Here is a 20,995-nt window from a genome sequence, read left to right on the forward strand (position 1 = left end):
CTCTGAAAAATAGTAGGAATGTTATAGGTGGAGAAGGGAGATAACACTATTGTGAGAGCTGCTAAGCATTGAGTTTAAGCCTGATTTATCTCTGCACTAGTTGTGTGACCTTGAAAAAGTTACTATACCTCTTTGAGCCTCAACTTACTCATCTTAAAATGAGGCTAATGATTCATCTTATGCAGGGATATGGTGAAAGCCAAGGGGAAAATACAGGGAGAGCATCTAGTTTTGCTGCCTGATATGCAGAAGGTGTTCGTAAAGGGCGATGGTGGTGGATGGCGGTGGTGGAGTTGTTATGATGGAAGGAGGAGGCTTGTGGTAGAGCCTCTGGGACAGGTGAGACTAGGGGGGAGGGGGCTACTGACCAACCTGAGGCCTGAGGAATGATGAAGCCTGAACTCAGCGAAAGCTGTGGGGAAGGAGAGGTGGGGCAGACCTGAGAGAGGTTGTGGAGGTTGTAGGTGAAATTGGGAGAATTGTAGGTGAATTGGGATTGTTTGGGTAGATTATGAATTAAAGGAGAGGGAGGAGCCTTTTCAAGTGCCAGGGGTGGATCAGCAGAAGAGGGAGAAAAGATGTGAGCACATCCACTGCTTAGAGCTCACCAGCCTGTGGGGTCAGGAGAGATGTCAATCCAGTCGCTTAGAGATGACAGAGTGACTGTAGGAAGTGGCTCAGCCTGACCACAGGAACTAGGAGGAAGATGGAGCTGCATATTTCTAAACCTTAACCTCACATCTCATTTAATATCTGTGATCTCGATGAAATATTAGCCTGTTGGGACACTAATCCCAAATTATTTGGGATGACATTGTTTCCTTTAGTTTTTAAGCATCTTTTAATCTGAGGAAGCTTTAGAATTGAGTATAGAGCCAAAACCAGGGAATATACAATTTAAAAAATAATTAAAAAAATTGATTTTAGAGAGAGAGAGGCAAGGAGAGAGAGAGACTGAGAGAGAAACATCAATGTGAGAGAGAAACATTGATCGGTTGCCTCCCATATGCACCCCAACTGGCGATCGAGCCCACACCCTGGGTATGTGCCCTGATCAGGAACCAAACCTGTGACTTTTGAGTGCACAGAATGATGCTCCAACTAACTGAGCCACACAGTCCAGGGTGGAATAAATAATTTTTGTGTTAAGTGACCTGTGCATATTTGGTACTTCAAATATTTATAATAGTTAATAAAATAGAGCCTATTAGAATAAACAGGCAGCCTTGTTTCCAATATAAATTTATAACTGAACAATTCATTTAAACTTGTGACTATAATTTGGAAAATATAGGAATATCTTACTAAGTTAAAAAATAGGATTAGAAATCTTAAAACATTAAAAATACACTTAACATCCATGTATAAAAGTAATTTAGGTTCTTAAAAAGGTTTTGCTGGTTCTTTAGATTATTGAAATACTTAAGATGGAAATAAAATGTACAAATGCAATTTAAAATGTTTGAGGGTATTTTTCAATTAACTAAGTTTGTATATTAATTTAATGCAGTAGTCAAAGCTTTCTTAAAAGTGATTGTTAAAATTTGTTAGTTTTCTGAACAGAATAATACGATTTGTAAGTAAACTAAAAGCTCAAGAAAAACCTAGACTTCTCATTTTTAACTTCAATACATTACTTATTGTTTTTAAAAACATAAAAATCCTGAATAATCCTTTGTTTATAAAAGCCTCTCAAAAGTAGCAAAAATACATTGTCATGATGTATACCTTAATTAGAAAGAATACTACATTTCTCAAGTAATACATATATTATTAATAATGTATTTTCAAATATATATTATACATTATACATAATACTCTGTTCCCAATATATATTTGTGTGTTTATGTGTGTGTATATTTGTTTTCCCTCTCATAGGAGCAGCAACTGTATGCAAACTAAGGGTTGAATGCTCTTGTCTGAGAGCTGTTTTCCACAGCTCTGATATTCAGTAATCCATGTAGAGAACAAAGGGATTTTGCTCCGTGGAGCCTAATTGCCTGCTGAATAAATAAATAAATAGATGAAGCACTGCACGCATTAAATGAAGGTAAATATTGACCCTGACACCATATGTTTGCTTGGGAGCCAGCTGAAGTGTGCTGGCAGGTTCCATCAGTCAGGGGTCTACAGGCCCCGCAAGCAGGGGCCGCGGTCATTCAGGAGCAGAGTCAGGAAAGAGACTGAAATACCAATGAGGCTGTCCGGCTTGCGCCTTAATCCGCCCTCCCCCAAGTCTCCCACCAAAGACAGCTTGCAAAACCTGAAATTAAAAAAAAGAAAAGAAAGGAAAAATAGAATGAATATTGATTATCTAACCTCAGATGGTCCCGTGGGAGCCTTTGTTAACTCAGACTGAGGAGGATTAGCATATCTTTGTTTTATTTCACCTTTACTTAAGAAAGAAAAAATTACTCCATTGGGCCAGACCTATGAGTATGTGGGCAGATATCTATCTATCATCTATCTATCTATCTATCTATCTATCTATCATCCATCTATCTATCTATCTATCTATCTATCTATCTATCTATCTATCTATCTATCTATCATCTATCATCTATCTATCTATCTATCTATCTATCTATCTATCTATCTATCTATCATCTATCTATCTATCTATCTATCTATCTATCATCTATCTATCTATCTAATCATCTATCTATCTATCTATCTATCTATCTATCTATCTATCTATCTATCTATCTATCATCTATCTACCTACCTACCTACCTACCTCATGCCCTAGTGGAACAGATCCCCTTCCCTGAAACATCACTTGCTCGGGAAGTCCTGTGACCTCTCTGAGCCCCAGTTTACTCAACTTCGTGAGGAGGGTAATACCGTTCCTGCCTTTGTCATAGGGTTCAGAAGCTCGAGTGGAGTTACTTATATAATAGGGCCTGGAGAAAGGGCTATAGATTTTAAAAATGTAATTACAATGACTTCTGAATAACAAGTCACTCTGGAGTATCCCCTCACCCCACCCTTGCTTTCGGTCCCTGTTCCTGTTTCCCAAGCCCAGAGTGGCCAAAGGAGAGGCAAGGTCAGGACAGGCTGCCATTGGAGCTGGCTATGGTGACTTATGCATGGCAAGAAATCCTTCTTTCTTCCTAGTTCTTTCTGAATTAAGAACTCTAAATTACAGATTTTCAAAAAAAGAAATTTACTCATTTTAAAGATACCCAGAATCAGAGAAGTTAAGTATTTCCTTCAATAATAGACAAAACTTATTTCCAAGGAGCAGCATATAGAACATAAACAAGTGGTCCTTAAAAAAGGTAGGTTGTTTACTTGGATGCTTGCTGTCTTACGTACATAGATGGGGGTGGGTTTCAATCAGGATCACATTTAGTCACCTATAACAAAAACCAAACAAACCCCAAAACAAACAACAGGGGTTTGAACAGATGGACATGAAGAAGCCCACAGATAGGCCCCCAAGGCTGGGTGGTGCTTCCAAGCTTGCAGGGTTCAGGCTCCCTTTTTGTTCCCTGCCACTGTCTTTAGATGGCTGTTTGTGTTCCAGCTATGACATTCAAATTCCGGTTGCTAGGAGGAAGGACAGAGATGTTGCATGTCTCCTTCCTTCTTTTTAAAGATTTTTAGGAAGACTTTTAAAAGACTCTCAGGAAGTACCGTTTAATACTTAACACATCTCACTGGCCAGGTCTGAGCCACAGGGCCACACCTACTAGCCAGGAACTTTGGGAAAAAATCCCAGGTAAAAATCAGGGTTTAGTTTCAGTGGTAGATTGCATGCCACATTTTGCTTTGATATATAGATAATGAGAACATAAACTTTAAGTTATCATAAATTGCAAACTTAGGCGTATCGTTTGGATAATACTTAGAAACTGCCTCTTTCTACCCAACTCTTAACCATTCCAGCTATTCATACTACTTTTCTGGGGTTTTGACTAAATTAATTAAAAGCTTTGAAGTGCCAGGCATTGTCTTAGGTGTTACAGATAAAAAATTGAACAGGGTCCTACCTCTGCGTTCAAGCAGCTCATAGTCTAATAGGGGAGCCAGACACATAAAATACATTCATAATCACAATACTGTAGTCAAAACAATAATCTACTCAACCCCCAAATCACATATTGATCTTCCAGGGTCCTGTTAGCACTTTTATTTTATATATCTGATCTAGCTAAAGGAAGATGAATGCTTGCTAAGAACTATCATTCTATAAGACTACAAACTCCTTGAGGGCAGAGGCCAGGCTGGTACACAGTGGATGGTCAACAAGCACTGACTGAGCAGTAACATGAATGAAAATATGTGAGGAAAAGGGGAGTCTGAGTAACATTTTAAAAATGAATAATTTATATAACTGGAAACTTGGTATATATATGAAAATACATATTTGACAAAGGTATAAGGCTTAGGGTGATTATTTACTTTGGACACATGGTCTTCATTTTAGAATATGACTTGTCAAACAACCTTGTGTATTTACACGGTGACTTGTGTAGTGGGCTTTTTTTGGTTACTCCTATCTGCCTTCCCTGCCTTAATTACCTAGTTATTCCTTCTCACTGCCCCTGTTTGGAGACCCCATGCGATTCCAGAGAAGCAAATTCTGCCTGTCACTCTGGAGGTACCTTTTGACCTCGGCTAAGCCATTCATTGTAGTCTCCCTCTAGCCATGGTGATTACTTCAGGGTTGAATCACATCATCATCATTAACAACACTTTCATAGAGTTTACTAAGTCCCAGGCACTGTTCCAAGCACTGCATTTGTCCATTGGATCCTCACAACATCGGCGCGAGGTAGGTGCTATTATAATACCCCATCTACGTTGCTCTGAGGTACAAAACTGGTAAACAGTGAGCTGGGCTGGATTCGGAACTCACACAGTTTGGCTCTGGAATCTATGCTCCTAATGGCTCCACTGAACTGCTATGACTCAAGCTGGTCCATCAGAGTGAATCCTGAGCCTCCAACTAAGAAAGTTAGAACAGTTGGCTCCCTTTGCTCTGTGTAGTGTGGACAGCAGATGTGAGTCCTGGAACTACTCCAGCATCTGATTGCTTCAAGAGAAGCCAGGCTAAGTTCAAGACCAATACATGGAAATGGCAGAGGTGGAGGGATGCAGAGAATAAAAGTCAGTTCTGGATGCTGCTTGAAATTGGTAGAAGAAAGGCAATAAACTCTATTTTAAAGGTTGGTTTAAATTGGGTTTTCAAAAGCATCCTGATGTTTGATTTACAAAAAAAGTTCTATGCATGCATTCCTTCTTATATATGTATTCCATGAAAATATCTGTACCTGTGTCCTTCACTTATATTTGCCAATGAACACAGTATAAATATGGAGAATTAGTAAAATTAAATCAATTATTTCAGCTGAAAACATGACCCTAATTAACACCATACTTCTTCAATTTTCAAGATGACATTTTCCCCCCACATTAATATTTCTGGAATTGGGGAACCTCCTATAATTGATGGTGTCTTCAATTAATGGGCAGTTTTTATTTCTTTCATAGTGGTAAATAAAATAAGTTATTAATGTAATTGATGGCACCTTAGATTCAATGACATACAATAATTTGATTATGGTTGGATATATACCCCTCATAAAAGTTGCTTTATCCTATCTACAACCTGGAATAAGCATATTAAGATATACACTACTGATATATACATTATATGTATATATAACAAAGCTTAATTTCATATTTTCCTAGAATTTTGGGTGGGGTTATACTACAAGAGTGGCAAATTAAGATGTAAGGACAGGGGTCCTATGGTCAAGCCAAAATCTGCTAACAGCTAAATACTTCATGTTTTTGTGTCTCAAAACCTTCATCTGAACATAATTAAGGGGTGAGATTAAGATGAACATCAAAATTCCTTCCAGATTTTACATGCTACAAGTCCTAAGTAATTGTATTATTTGCCACTGTTTTGTAATATCATAGACAACAACTACACTCAATATCAATAAAGTATGCTCTAAACCCAGGTTAAATGAATTATTAGAGATTGTTCCTTATTTTGGGCAGCTCAATCAAGCTTTGCTACCTCTAATAGTGTTCAGTATTTATTCAATGCACCTTGAATGCAAACTCTGGTCTGTAAGTTTGCAGAAAGAAGGTCTGAAGTGTTTATTCTTGCCCTAATTGCTCATCCAATTTAATTTCTACAGAAATAAGGGAATATCTCACAAAACTTCTCAGATCCAAGTGCCAACCACAAAACCCTGTAATACATAAGGCAACGAGAAACCTTAGGAATAAAGTGCATATTTCAACATACGGCATGGTTGTATGCTTACTTCAACTCTATATAACCCCTTCAACAAAAGTTACTTTTGGTTAAGAAGATGGATAGCTGGCAAAATAAGAGTTTTCTAGAAGGAATTCAAACTAGAACCCCACCCCCCACGTAAATAAATAAATAAATAAATAAAATGTGCACGTCGCATGCCAGAAGTGAAGTTTGTACACGTGATCTCACTCATTCATTCAACACGCACTTATTGAGAGTCTCCTGTCTGTCCAGCACTGTAACAGGTGCTGGGGATACAACAGTGAACCAGTCAAACACGGCCCTGATTTCAGGAGCTACAGCCTAGGAAGGGGTGGTAATGATGCAGACTGCATCGGGCCCAACCCAGACCTAGGAGTCACGGGAGCTTCCTGGAAGAGGGAGCAAAATGGACACCTGAGCAGTACGTGGGACCTACTAAGATGAAAATGGGGCAGCCGGTGGGAGGTGTGGGCAAGAGGAAGATTTTAAGCTGAGAAGACAGCTCACGATGAGAGGGTTTGAGGCTTCACTGAGCACCTGTGTCAGGTGACATGGCTGCCAATAGAGATTTTGTGACAACTTTATCCCCCCTGGGTTTGATGTGCTCATTGGGCCTCCTTTTGTTCTTTACTTTACATTTTTTTAATTTTATGAGATTACTCTTTAAAATTAAAAAGATTTATTTGGCCACAGGTGTAATATTCATGGAAAATTTTTATAAAAATAAATAAAACCATAGAAAACAAAATTTACTCACAGTTCTACCACAAATCCACTCCTTACTCTATGCATGCCCATTTAAAAAGATCATAAACTATACTTTGCCTTTTAAAAATGATTAAAAATATTTATTTGTACTAGGACTAAGTAACACGTGTACAGAATACCAGTATACAAAATTCTAAATGTACAAAAAAGAATGCAGTAAAATGCCTCCATTCTAGTCCTGTCCACCAACCATCCATCAAATGACTGTTTTCAGTTTTTCTTGGCAACTTCTTAATGTCAGGATCAGAAGGCTGGACATGAGTTCAGAGGTCATTTACTCCAGATGTTTCTTTGCCAGATGTTACACTGGGTTGCTTTTTCTCTGGGATATCACTTTTATAGGAAGAACAATGTGTTGTTTCCAGAAGGAAGGGATGGGAGAGCAGCATGCTGGGCATGAAGATCTAGAGGCACCAGAACACAAGAAGTCCCAGGTCCTTTACTTAATAGATGAACGTGCTGAGGCACAGAGAGATGATGGGACTTCTTTAAGGTCACATGGCTAGTCTGACCTAATATCAAAATAATTGCAGGATAACTAAAAGCTAATTCCCCCACCATTTGATGGGGAACCAGGTAAAATATGAAGCAGATGAAATAGTCAATATGTTAGAATCCAGGTTAGATTCTAGAAAAGGAATTCATTTTTAAATGAAGGTCAATTCCATTAGCCAGAAATTTGATAGCATTCTTTTGCTTAATATGAAAATCTGTTTTCATTTTTAATTCATTCATGCTTATTGTAAAAAGTCCAAACTTCCTTTTAAAAACAAATAAAAATGGACCTTTTCATTTGGATGATTATGTAAGCTGCTTTTTTTTCTTTACTTCACTGCTTACCTTGGATAACTTTCCATGTCTGTGCATACACATCCATCTCATCTTTTCTAACAGCTGCTGAATCTTCTATTAGATGCATGGACTAAAATTAATGTAACAACACCCTCTTATTGGGCACTTGGGTTGTTTAAAAGGCTTTAACATTATAAACATACTGTAGTAAATAGATTTTTACATGCATCTGTGGCTATTATTTGATAAGGATAAATTCCTAGCTATTGAATTTCTGGGTCAAAGTGTATGCATATTTAAATTATTGTATGTGTGACTCTGCATTCCAGAAAGCCCAAACCAATCTACAGTTCCACTGACAATGTATCAACATACACATTTTACCTGCTCTTGCTAACCTTTGGAATTTTTCTCAATCAAATAGGCATAAGATGTTAATCTGTTTAAAAAAACTCAAAAAATGTCTCCCAACAGATTACTAGACTTATCAACTTGCTCCTCTGCACCCACTTTTGCTAGCTTACATTTGACCAGAGAAGGGGAGGGATACTAGGATATTTCGAAGTTCTAAGCCATGTATACTAAATACAAACCATATCAATTCATTCACCAACAAGGATCACAAAGTGTGCAAAGTAAGAATTCTCAGTAAACTCCAAAACACATTTACATGGAGATCACAAGAACGAAGAGGCAGCTTAGGTTGCCATCTGGGAGATGACTTCCCTTGAAATGTGGGTATCACCCTTGAGGCATTTCAATAAATGGGATCTAAGGCCTCGGTACTTAGAAGAGAGGATAGCTGGTTAATGACATATATGAAGTGAGTCAGAAGGCAGGATGGTCTTAAAAAGTGGATGTGCGCGGGCACATACTATATTAGACAGAACATCGAGTAAGGTGTCTGAAGAGACTAGACAGGAGTATGATGAAAATAAAACAGGAATATTTCCCTTTAAAAGCTACTCTTTCTGATGTAATCTACTTGGCAGGGTCTTCAATACTCTTCCCTGACAGGCATTAAGGAAGTAATGATAGATGAGGTGGAGTAATAGGGAGGCTACTAGTAAAAAAATGCACCTTCCCCTTTAAAAAAGTATTCATAGGTAATTAGCGACAATCTATTACTTTTTGGAAAGATAATCTCTAGAGTGGTGCCTCTCAAAGTGTGGTTCCCAAACAGCAGCATAAGCATCGCCTGGGAACTTGTTAGAAATGCAAACTCCCAGGCCCCACTCCAGGCTTGGGGGTGGGGCCCGCAATCTGTGTCGTAAGTCTTCCAGGTGATTCTTCTGCATTGCCCTCCATATTTAAGTAATTAAACTATTTACTTATTTACTGTCAATGTTTTCAAGGTATCCTTTCCTGTTTCAAATTACAGTTCACTTTCTGAAGTTTGGAAAATGCAAAAATATAAAAAATGACAGAAGACGTGAACTGTTTATATACATCTTCCTAAAAAGAATACGGTGCTTTAAATGGAATTCTGTGTCTGGCATTGTGCAGTGCACGTTTCAGCAAGGGACGGGGCCTGTTTTATGTGAAGTCCAATCGCTTCTTCCAGGATGAGAATTCCTACAGCCCTTCACAGATGGTCTACATATTTCCATAAAATGGCATCTACTCTAAGTTTGTTTGTCATTTGACTTATCTACATAGGCTTATTGTGACAAAATGTCAACTTGACCAAAGAAAATATTTTTCTAAAACATCTCTGAAAACAGATCAAAGCCTTTGACACAGGCTTTCAAGAGACTGTATTATGTTAAGCATATGTTGAAAAACGATATGATTTTCCTGTGTGGGTGTGTGTGATGTGTTTGAATAGTATCTTTTAAATTTGTTTCTCTGGATAGTCAGAGAAAGTCTTCCTCCAAAATTCTGTGGAAGGTATATGTTTATATGTTCAACTTTTCAAGAAACTGCCAAAGTGTTACCTAAAGGGATCGTACCATTTTATATTCCCACCAGCAGTGTGTGAGAATACAGATTTTTCCCCATCCTCGACAACACTTGGTATAGTGGTGTGGGAGCTTGGTATGGTGGCCATTCTACTAAGTCTGTAGTGGTCTCTTATGGTGATTTTAACATGAATTTCCCTAATGACTAACGATGTTGAGCATCTTTTCATGTGCTTTTTTCCATTTGTGTATCTTCTGACCCAATTATTCCACTCTTTTTATTTTTTTATTTCAAAAGAAATAAAAGCACATGTCTGTACAAAGACATAGATCCTTGCTATGGACTGAATTGTGTCCCCTCCAAATTTATATGTGAAGCTCTAACCCCCAATGTGACTGTACTTGGAGATGGGGCCTATAAGGAGGTAATTAAAATTAAATGAAGTGAAAAGGGTGGGGCCTTGATGCAAAAGGTTTAGTGTCCTTATAAGAAGAGACACCACAGAACTTGTGTTCTCCCCCACAGTTGCCAACAAAGAAACATTCACAGCGGATGGCAGCCACCTATAAGCCAGGAAGAGGGTCTCACCATAAAGTGACTATGCTGGTACCCTGATCTTGGACTTCAGCATCCAAAATTGTGAGAAAATAAGTGTCTGTTATTTAAGCTGTCTAGTCTATGGTGTTTTGGTATGGCAGCCTGAGCTTAGAGTACAATCCTCAGTGCAAGATTTGTAATATTTATATTATTTGTAATACTGAAAAGTTGGAAACCACACGAATGGATAAACAATTGTCGTAAGTACATATAAATGAATACTCCTGAGCAATACAAATGGATAAATGATTGATATACACAACGTGGATAAATCTCAAAACAGTTAGGCTGAGAAAAAAGAATCAGACCCCCCACCAAAAAAAAAGAGTTGACACCATGATTTCATTTATATAAAACTCTAGAAACTACAGAAAATCTATAGTGACAAAAAGCAGATCGGTGGTTAGGAGATGAGGTGTGGTGAGGAGTGGGAGGTACAGGAGAAAACTTTATGGGTGATGTTTACTAGCTTGATTTTGGTGATGGTTTAATGAGTATATACAAAATGTATCAAATTGTATACTTTAAATATATGCAGTTTATCCTATATCAATAGCTCATTAACATGTGTTTTTTTAAACTTGTGGAAGCTTCCCATTATCTCTAGAAAACTCCAATTTTGTGTTAAATGTATTTTTTTTCTTTTCTCCAGTCCCTGATAAAGAAATAGAGAAGAAAATGTCTCACTCAGAAAAGGCCGTCATATGTACAGGACTTCATGGCTTTGTGCTTTTCATTGTGAGGAGCCTGGAACAGAATTGCTACCTCACCCCCAAACCCCCAGCCTTTCCATTACCATTAAAGGGAAAACAAAAAACCCAGAATCAAGGGACATAAAACAGGTGGCAACAAAACTCGAAACTGGAAAACAGATTATTATTATACTTGACTGTGTCTTTTATTTTTGCAAGCTGAAGAGACTCCACTGAATATTATAATGAATGAAAATCTGTTATGAAATCTTTCAATCCCATTTGGTAATTTGTGCCCGGAGTATTAAATTACAGAAAAGCCTTCACAAATAAAGATGATAAACCCATAATAATAAGGTGTCGGCTCACGGCAGGCAAAACTTGGACAATATGACCCAAAGTTGAACATGGAATTTGATTAGAAATTCAAAACCTGCTTCCATTTCACAGAAAGCCTGGAAGGTAAAATAGATTTGATTTATAACTTTAGGTAGAGTTTATACCAAACATGGAAGGTTTTACATCGCACTTTGGGGGTTGCGCTTTTCAGGTTCAGATGGGGCTCTTACAGCAAGGAAAAAAGGTTTCCTACAGAAGGTTCCCTGCGGCAAATCACTATGGAAGGAAACTCCCTCCAAAGTTGCAAATTGTTCATTTCCGTTCTACTGTGCAGCGGCTGTCAGCTTTAAAAATTTTATTTTATTTTATTTTTAAGGTACTAACGCCCTAGGTTTTAAGCAAAATTTTTTGAGCTTTGGCTATCTAGCTTGGAACTGAAAACTATGCCTAACGCCAAAGCCCTTGCTCTTTCTAATACGAAATACAGCGTAGAACAGTTTCCTGGGAGGCCTACCCTCAGCTCGGCTCCGCGTCCTCCCCGCGTCTCCTAGAAATACGACGACGGCGTTCACCCGCTGCCGGCTCCCAGCCGAGTGCACAACTGCACCTGCTGCGGGAGCCCGCGCGGCCCGGGCGCCTGTGCACGGACAGGAGGACCCACCAGGGGTCACTGTAGCCTCAGAGCTATTGTGCCCGCCAGTCCTGGACACCGCGGGCCGCAAGGAGGGCGTGGGACTAGGAGCGCCGAGAGCCAGGGTGCGAGCAGGAATGCGCCCTGCCCTCCCCGGGCCAGCCTCCCGGGCTCCCCGGGAAACGGACCCGGCGCAGGAGGCCAGGCCTGCGGGGCCGGGCGCAGCTCCCCTCGCGGACCTGTCCGCACTCGCCGTTAGACCACCTCCGCTCCGCCCTCCGCCCCCAGCCGAGACCCCGCCCAGAAGGGGCGCCCCCTTGCTGGCTGCTCGGCCGCCGCTCGACTCCCCGGCTTTTTGCCGACGCCACGGCCCGGCCCAGCCGCACCTAGACTGCTCCCGCCGGGGGAGCCACCCCTCGAGCCTCGGAGAGAACTTTCCCCCGGGTCGCCGCGGCCTGGCGCACCCAGGGCACCCCCCCACCGGTCCGCCCGCCCGTCGCGCTCCCAGCCCCGGCGCCGGTCCGCGAGTCCTTCGACTCCCCGCTTCTCTGAACCTCCCGGGGAAGCAGCACTCGGCAGCGGCTCGCGGCATTCTCGGAGGGAGAGCGTGAACTTGGCCCTACACAGGCCCCCCCGAGATGAGCGCGGGGCTCCCCAGACTGGAGCTACACTCCGAGACAAGCTGACCTCTACTCACCCGTCTCGGTAGGAGCCCGCTGCCCTTTCCGACCGTCTTCGGGCTTCTCGGTGCACGCGGACTGGGGAAGGAATGATCTCCGCCACTGCCCCTGCAGTGTTGCTGGGTCGTCGTGGGTGCCCCTAACACAAAGGAACAACCTAGCGCTCCCCATTCAGTAGACTCGACGGGGGGGTTGCGAGGTGGGGTCGGAGCTGGAAGTGCGCGCCCTCCGGGGGCTCCGCAGGCAAGGGGGAGGCCGGTGCGTCTCGGCCGCGCTTCGGAAGTGCACGTGTGGAGGGGTCCTCAGAGCTTCTAGGAGCTTCCAAGTCCGGGGAGGGCCTCGAGCTCTCGCCTCTCCCTTTTCTTGCTTCTTGCCCCCATTGCCAGGAGACTTTTGTCGTTCCCAGGACTGCGGGAGGGGCCGCGGCGTCCACGCCTTCGGAGGAGCGGGAGCCGCAGGATGCGCGGGGACGCGCCGCCGCCCTCCGCACCCAGTTCCGCAGGCGCTTCCCCGGCTGCTCCCGGGCGCTGATCTCCCGCTTCCCCTCCCTCCTGACCTCCCCCGCGCGGCCCTGGACCGGCCGGGAGCTGCTCCTGCCCCCTCGCCGCGGCGCGGACGGTAAATTAATGCCTCGCGTTTGAGGGGAGGGGGCGGCTCAGCGCCTGGGTCGCAGCTTTCTCGCCTGGCTGGAGACGGGCCACTGCCGACATGGGCTGTTTCTGCGCTGTTCCGGAAGAATTTTACTGCGAAGTTTTGCTCCTGGATGAGTCCAAGTTAACCCTCACCACCCAGCAGCAGGGCATCAAGGTAGGCGCGGGATGGGGGCGTGACGGGGGTCGGCGGCCCGGCGGGCGCGGGGGTCCGCGGCTTTGTTGAGCGCGGTCGCGGTTCGCGGTGGTGACCGGGTCCCCGGGCTGCCGCCTGCGCTCACGTAGAGGGTGGACGTGTCACTGTGCGTTAACTTTGAGTCCCTTCGTAAAGGAAAGTAAGTTTGATATCTCACAGGGCAGTCCACGCACCAGGAGTCTTCTCGACACCGGTTACCTCCCAAAGCATCTAAGGCCTCCTCTGCGGCCCCCGAAGAGGCACAAAATTGAATGTGCGGGCAGCGTAGTGCCCAAGGCACGATTCCCCTTGGCTTTTTCTGGATAGTGTCATTGGGGCAGTCAAGGAGTTCACGCATTGAAACACATTTATTAGGCGGTTGTGATTGTGTTGTCCGGCCGTGTGGTTGGGTATTGCTCGTTAGGACGGAAAATAATTTCCCCCTCTGCAAGCCAACTGGCTCCCTACCTTTAAGTAAACCTCGCTCAGAGCGACTCGGTAATAACTTTGCTTCTGTTTGTAGGTCGTTAAAATGCAGTTACTACTGTTAACCCAGAGAACCCGAACAAAAAGGCTGGGAGATTGCAGAGATGCACTTCCTTAATTTTGTTGGGTTTTTATGTTAGAGTCCACAACCTGGGGAGGCGTCTTGGTGCTCCTTTTGCTCTAGCAACTATGTAACTACCAAGAGGTGACAGGAATCGGAACGGTTTGTTTTGCTTCCTTCACTTTTAAATCACAGGCATTTTAGATAAACCAGCTGCTGAGTCTCGTGGAGGGAAACCGCTCCCCCCCCTCCCCTGTAGAGCTGGGCGTCTGGGAAATCAAGTTCAGCCTGGCAAGTGTCCTTTCCTAGTCTTGTCATCTCAGAAGTTAATCCTAATGGCGTAGGCCCTGGGCATTTCCTTATGGGAATCGGTTTCTACATAGCTTTGTGTACATTAGGGTAGCTGTTCCTGGCCAGAGCTTCGGCTTTGATGTTACCATTCTTGGTGTACAGAATTCTAATTTCACAGGTGTCATTCTTTTACAAGAAAAGAGGGTGAAAATGATGAGTTAAAGCCACAAGAGAAACTTAACCCTTTCCTTTAGAAAATTGTTTTGAATATTTTGTCCCCCAGTAATAATAAAAAGCAAAAGTCAATCATATTTTCATTTGCAGTTTCCTTGAAGGCCAATAAAAGACTTTGGGGTGAGGTGTTCATTTTATATTTTCAACTTTTGTTTATGTTCTAAAATACCTCCAAATGAAATCAGGAAAAGAACTTACCTTATAAGACCATGTGACTTTCTTTAGTGTACTGTGCAAATAAAATAGGCAAAAATCACAAAAAACATCTTAAATTTTTGATAATCCATAGACTCTCTTTGGCTTGGGGATAGAAACAGAAAAAGATAACTGATGGTCCTATACTAAAACAACAAAGAAATCTTTCTGAAGTGCAAAGTCTAAAGTCATCTGGAGTATGAGCTTCTTATTTAATCATGAAAGCAGTACTCCTGTCAGCTGTGGAGCGTGTACATTATTCTGTCAAGAGGGCGGCCAAGACTTGGGATCAAATGGAATAATTTTGTCAAAGAAACATGAATAAAAAATCCTGGTCCACAATTACTTTCTGTAAGCTGATGGTGCTTACCTTGTTTTACAAATAGGTTGAAAATCGGTGAGTGTTTCAAATGCAATAGCAACTTTATAATGCTGTTATTGTGGATAGATGCCATTTAAATAAACAACAATTTAAGCAGGCTTTTGTTGGAAGTGATCATTTTGCAACAGGCTTGGCCTCTTTTAGTATCACAAAAGCATACCACAATTATTTTGATGGCCATATGTGTAACACAGATGTTGTCTGCTGAAGTTAACCACATTATCTGTAACTACCATGCTATCATAGCGTGCATGTGTTAAGCACCTATCTATTTGTGGTAGGTACTAAATTAAACACCTATGTATATTTGTGTTTAATATATGAATAATGTATGAACAGCATCTCCAGTGTAGAAGGTATTCAAATATTGAATGAATATATGTATAGTTTGTATATTATTGTCCTGTACATACCTGGCATTTTTTAACTCCTACCTTAGTTTGTAAATGAAATAGTAAACAGCTACTTCAAAGTTAATAGTATAATAGTTATTATTATAGTGTTTTCCTTCTGCTTTAGTACACTTGATAATTTTATCACTAATTAAAGTCAAAGTTAAGCATGCAATGCCAATTAGCCCATTTCCCCCCTGAAATTAAAATAGAAAAATCTTTTTATTTTTCAAAAGTATTTCCTAATCATTATTTTGAATTGGCCCTTTCTTCCATTTTATCTCAAATGAAAGGAAGACAGCTGATTTTGCATTGAAATTATTCACATATATTTCATCCTTTAATAGAAGTTTTATTGATTCCTGGTAGTTACTTAGAATTTGTTTGTATTGCTGTTATAATAATTCCTTGTGAGTTAAAAAGGATTAATTGTGGGAAATTTAAGGAGTGTGCGAGAAGCTTGATAAAACACTATTTTCCTGTGTGCCGCTTTAAAAAACACTCTGTGGATTTAAGTGCCAAATTACAGATTGAGAAGTTGGTTATGGCCCTGGCAGGTGGCTCAGTGGTTGGAGCACCTGCCCAGGCACCAAAGGGTCATGGTTTGATTTCTGGTCAAGGGCAGGTTTGATCCCCTGCAGGTCAGGGTCCTTTCGGGAGGCAACCAATCAATGTGTCTCTCTCACATTGATGTTTCTCTCTCTACCCCTCTCCCCTCCTCCCTCTCTTCCTTCCATTCTCTCTAAAAATTAATGGAAAAAAAGATCCTCAGGTAAGGATTAATGAAACAACAACAACAGCAGCAACAAAAATGTTGGTTGTGAAGTGGTTTTCTGCAATTTAGATCAAAGTTTTTCATTGACTTAAGGAAAAATTTGTGTTTGTTCACATGGAAAGCAGTTCAGCTTGAAGACAGTACTTTACACATGTTATACGTTAAGATGAGTGGCATTTAAATGGAAAATGATTTTTTTGTTTAAAAACTAATCAAATTGCCGGTTATAAAAACAGTTACCGGGATGTAAAAGTACAGCATAGGGAATATAGGCAATAATATTGTAATAGCTATGTATGGTGTCAAATGGGTACTAGACTTATTGGAGTGATCACGTCAGAAGTTAAATAAATGTTTAATCATTACATTTTACACCTGAGAATAGTATAATACTGTGTCAACTGTAATTGAAAAATTTAAAAATCAGAAAAATAAACCTAATATCTTTGTATTCATACTAATATTATATAGAAACTTGCCTTCTTAACTTGCAGTAGAGGTAAGCTCACCTTGACAAACAGGAAGTCTTTTTCATGCACTTTATAGTTTGACTCCTATCCAAGATTTAAAAATCCAGGTTTATATAAGTTGTAAGCTGTTGGTTGTGTGCTGAGCCCCACAATAGCTTCTAGCTGTTTGTTCTCTACTGCTATCTCTGTTGTTTATTCAAGTTAAGAATTTCTGCTGTGGTTGGTCTCTGTTTTCTGAGTAATGTTTGTTCAGGGAAACCTTTGTTGTCCTTTGTAGTTCTTTGTCCTGGCGGAGGTGGAGATCTTTCTTTCTGTTCTCTTTAGAGAGCAAAACTTTATGTGGTTCAAACTACCTTTATAGATTGTCATTTGATTAGCAAAGATTTTCAGGGGGAAGAGACCACAAGGTTTGATTATAAATTTAATTTTGAAAATTGCTGCTGCAAGTATGAACTAGGTTAGTATTTTCATTTCAGCGAAATTTTAGTCCTCTGAGAGTAATGTAATAACCACTGAGGTGCTCATTTCCCCCTCAGTGTATTTGACTAAATTAATGAAACCACTATAATAGTACGATGGCAATTCCATTCACTTTTTTAAAGGCTTTATGGAGATATACTATACGGTTTGCACAGTTAAAGTGTACAGTTCATCCGTGAGCTTTTAAATGAAGTTACATCCTAATCATCCTGAATGTCCTGAGGGAGTATTGTGAGTGAGTTCTGATGCTTTGATCAGAAACTTCCAATAAACCAGAAAAACAATTAGAAGGTGGGAGCTTAAATTATATTCCTGTCACTTACTGAGAAGTGTACTTTTCACTTCATTTGGACTGGTAAAGAAAAATCTAAGAAGACTGGGAAAAGTGAAAAAGAATAGTTCTTCACAAATTATATTATGTAAATACCTATATCTTTGATATCAGTCACATATGGTACAGAGTCAGAGACCTTAGAAACATAGGTTGAAGCAAGTAATCATACACCAGCATTTTTGTTAATATAAGATTGTCTGGGACGTCTTGATTGCTTAGTAAGTTAGATGTGGCTGCAATAGAGATACCGCTCCTCCCCACTGCATCTAGATTTCTAGAATTCAAATATGATACTGTGTTGTGGCTGTTTAAGATGACCTACTGTATGAATGCTCCCTCAAAATATTTTTGTTTTTAAAAGATGATTTAAAGTATTTTTCAGCTTTATTGAGGTATAATTGACAAATAAAATCGTGATATAATTAAAGTGTCCAACCTGATGATTTGATATACACATGCATTGTGAAAGGATCCCACCAACTTAACACATCCGTCACCTTGTATATTATCATTTTTGTTGTCGCTGAGAACACTTAAGTTCTAAACTCCCAGCAAATTTCAGATATACAATATAGCATTATCAAATATAGTAACCATGTTGTACATTAGCTCCTCAGACCTTAAGTGCCTCCTCAATTTTACAAGAAGTTTTTTTCTTAAAAAAATTATTAAAAATACTTTTTATCATTCATGATTTGAAAGTGTTTCAAAATAATTTAATGGGGGAAGCATTGTTACCTCCAGCAGCTAGCTAATGGCTGTCCTTCTTCAGGTATTTATAATTTTCTTAAGTAAAGGTGGACCACACTTTTTGCAGCTCTGTTAATATAATTATTCTTGAATTCTGTAATGTTAACCTTGAACTGACTTTGACTTAGACTTGAACTAATGCAGCGCTTTTGTTGCTTTTGAGCGGGGGAGTGTCTTAGTCCATTTGGGCTGCTATAACAAAATACCACAGACTGAGTGACTTATAAACAAGAGAAACTTACTTCTCATAGTTCTAGAAGCTGGAAATCTGAGATCAGGATGCCAGCATGGCTGGGTGAGGGCCCTCCCTCTTCCAGGTTGGAAACTTCTTGTTGGAGCCTCACATGGCAGAAGGGGCTAGGGAGCTTTGCTGGCCTGGCCCTCTTTAACAGGGGCACGAATCCCAAAGGCCCCACCTTCTATTGGGGATTAAGTTTCCAACATATGAATTTGGGGGGGCAGGGCATGAACAGTCAGAGTTCGATCTAAATTGCAGGGACAAAACTTCAGACTCTACTTGCCATTAGCCATGTGGATAGTGGTTGGTTATTTTTATTAAAACACTTATAACCAAGATGGGAAACTCATGTTTTCTTCGATGGTTTGTGTCAGATTGTATCTTAGAGTAAGGCCAGACAATTCTTTGTTGTGGGATACTGAATAGTACTCTTAAGTTGTAGCCATGAGATGCCAGTAGCGCTTCTTGCCCAGATGTTGCCAAACGTCCCTGATGGGCAAAGTCACCTTCTGTTGAGGACCATTGCCATGGAGAGTAACCGCTTCCTTTGTTCTCGTGTGTCTGGTGCTCAACCTTCTGCACTGGATGCAGGCTTTTGGTTGCCTTCTTTCTTTTGGGGGGGAAGGGTAGACATGTACCTTATATGTCAGTGAAAACAATATGACACCTGTGTCTTTAACTTGCTTAATATTCTTGTACTAGGAACAATATAACAAATGATTAAAAGCATGGGATCTGGAGTCAGACCAGCTGGGTTCGCTCCACTGATTGCTCACTAGCTGTGGGGCTTTCAGAAAGCTCCTTACCTTCTCCGAGTCTCAGCTTCCCCGTCTGTAAAATGGTGCTTTGCATGTGGTAAGCACCCAGAAAGTGTTAACTCTATTCTTTCTCCTTGCTTCATCCCTTCCTTCTTCTTTTAGTGACTGATTTCTTCCTTCTACAGATAAAGTCCAAACTTCATTGTTTGGGTGGGTTAGCATCCTATTTGATCTAGCCCTACCCATCCAAGTGACCTGCTCTGCGCACATGTAGAACTGTTCGGTCTCCCAAACATAGGAGACTTTCCTGGGCCTTTATGCGTGGGATTCCCACTGAGTGGGCTACCCTTTTTTTGCCTTTCCCTAAGCACGTACTCATCTGAACTCATCCTTTGACACTTAAATCAAGTGTCCCATCTGCTAGAAAGCCTTCAACCCAACCTGACTGCGCAGAGTTAAGCACTTGTCAGTGGCTCACACACATCCTGTTCCAGCACTTACCACACTGCAAGCATCATTTCTGGACACATCTGACTCCTCCAGCAGCCTGTGAGTGCCTACCTGTGATCCGCAGCAGCTAGAGCTGCATACCTCGTGTAATAGATGCTTCTTAGCTATAATTTGAATAGAAGAATGAACTGAGTGTTACAGTTGGAATAGGCCATATTGAAAAATATTCTGGGTAATGAGGTTCGTTATATTTTTACTAGAAAAGATCCCAGAATAATGTGAATCTCACTGTGAAAAATCTGTTGCCAAGATACTCTAATTTTTATATTGATAATGGATAGAAGATGAGATGGTGCAGGGGACTGAATGCATGTAGTACTTTGAAAAACTGACGAGCAGCTATATCATAAAACAGGAGCCACACCATTTTTGTATTATAAAGGTAGCTACTAAGTCTTTCCTTTTCTCTCTTTCTTTTTAGAAAATATAACTTTCCCCTTACAACTTGAGAGCCTTTTGGAAAAATGGCCTATTTCAAGAATGGAGAACAGATTCTCACACTTTGGTTGCTTCCCTTCCTTGTCTCCTGTGAACTGTTTGAGAAAGTGTCAGTTGGGTTTGCAGTGTGAATTCACACAATCGGGGACCCTTGGTGTAATTTTTAATTTTGCTGTATCACCCATTTTACTCTTGACACCACATAAACCTCATGTGACACTGCTCTAAGGCTTAATGGAAAAGACAGTGTCAATAAGTTAAGTATTGGGTTTTTATGACAAATGATAAGTTTTTCATTCTGATGCACAGTGTATTTTTCTGCAAGCCTGTTCTAAACGTGGCAGGTCAGATATCAGATTTGCCATGCCCCTCTAGCGTTTCTGAGATTGATTGTTTTGGCTGAGCTTTATCTCTGATATTTTATCCACAAGTAAAACCCATAGTAACACTGCTGGTCAGCCTACTTTGGGTTGTAATGATATACCTGCCACTTGCTTTTTACTTCATCAGATTTGTTTCTGAGTCTCCTATATTAAAATGAACCAGGTATCTGTTATTACTTGTTTAGGTATAGACGAGGTGTGTTAAGGTCAAGAAGCAGCCAGTTTAGTTTGTGACTCAAAAGGCCTGTAACTATACTTTGGAGAGTCTATACCTTTCTCAAAAATGTGGATTGCATTCCTGTGCCCTCTGAGCCATGTGTGTATTTC

At 40.9% G+C, this 20,995-nt stretch overlaps 1 protein-coding gene and 1 long non-coding RNA gene across 3 annotated transcripts in view; one reads left to right on the forward strand and one right to left on the reverse strand.

Moving 5' to 3' along the window:
• LOC308555266 overlaps nt 1–13,213 on the reverse strand; it is a 133,965-nt gene extending 120,752 nt beyond the window's left edge. Inside the window, exon 1 of the long non-coding RNA XR_013998528.1 lies at nt 12,684–13,213. This is a non-coding gene — a long non-coding RNA (uncharacterized lncRNA). The remainder of the gene's footprint in view (nt 1–12,683) is intronic.
• The window catches only part of EPB41L4A (erythrocyte membrane protein band 4.1 like 4A), a 208,974-nt gene continuing 200,045 nt past the window's right edge, over nt 12,067–20,995 (forward strand). The window contains exons 1-2 of one of the 2 annotated variants that reach the window (XM_081133300.1): nt 12,104–12,691; nt 13,073–13,473. In XM_081133300.1, coding sequence (XP_080989426.1) covers nt 13,375–13,473 — 99 coding nt within the window. In that variant the 5' untranslated portion in view covers nt 12,104–12,691; nt 13,073–13,374. Of the gene's footprint in view, nt 13,474–20,995 lie in introns of both variants that reach the window. The other variant, XM_081133301.1, reaches the window with a different exon arrangement.

The sequence above is a fragment of the Miniopterus schreibersii genome (assembly GCF_964146895.1).
Source record: "Miniopterus schreibersii genome assembly, chromosome: 3".
Taxonomy (NCBI): domain Eukaryota; kingdom Metazoa; phylum Chordata; class Mammalia; order Chiroptera; family Miniopteridae; genus Miniopterus; species Miniopterus schreibersii.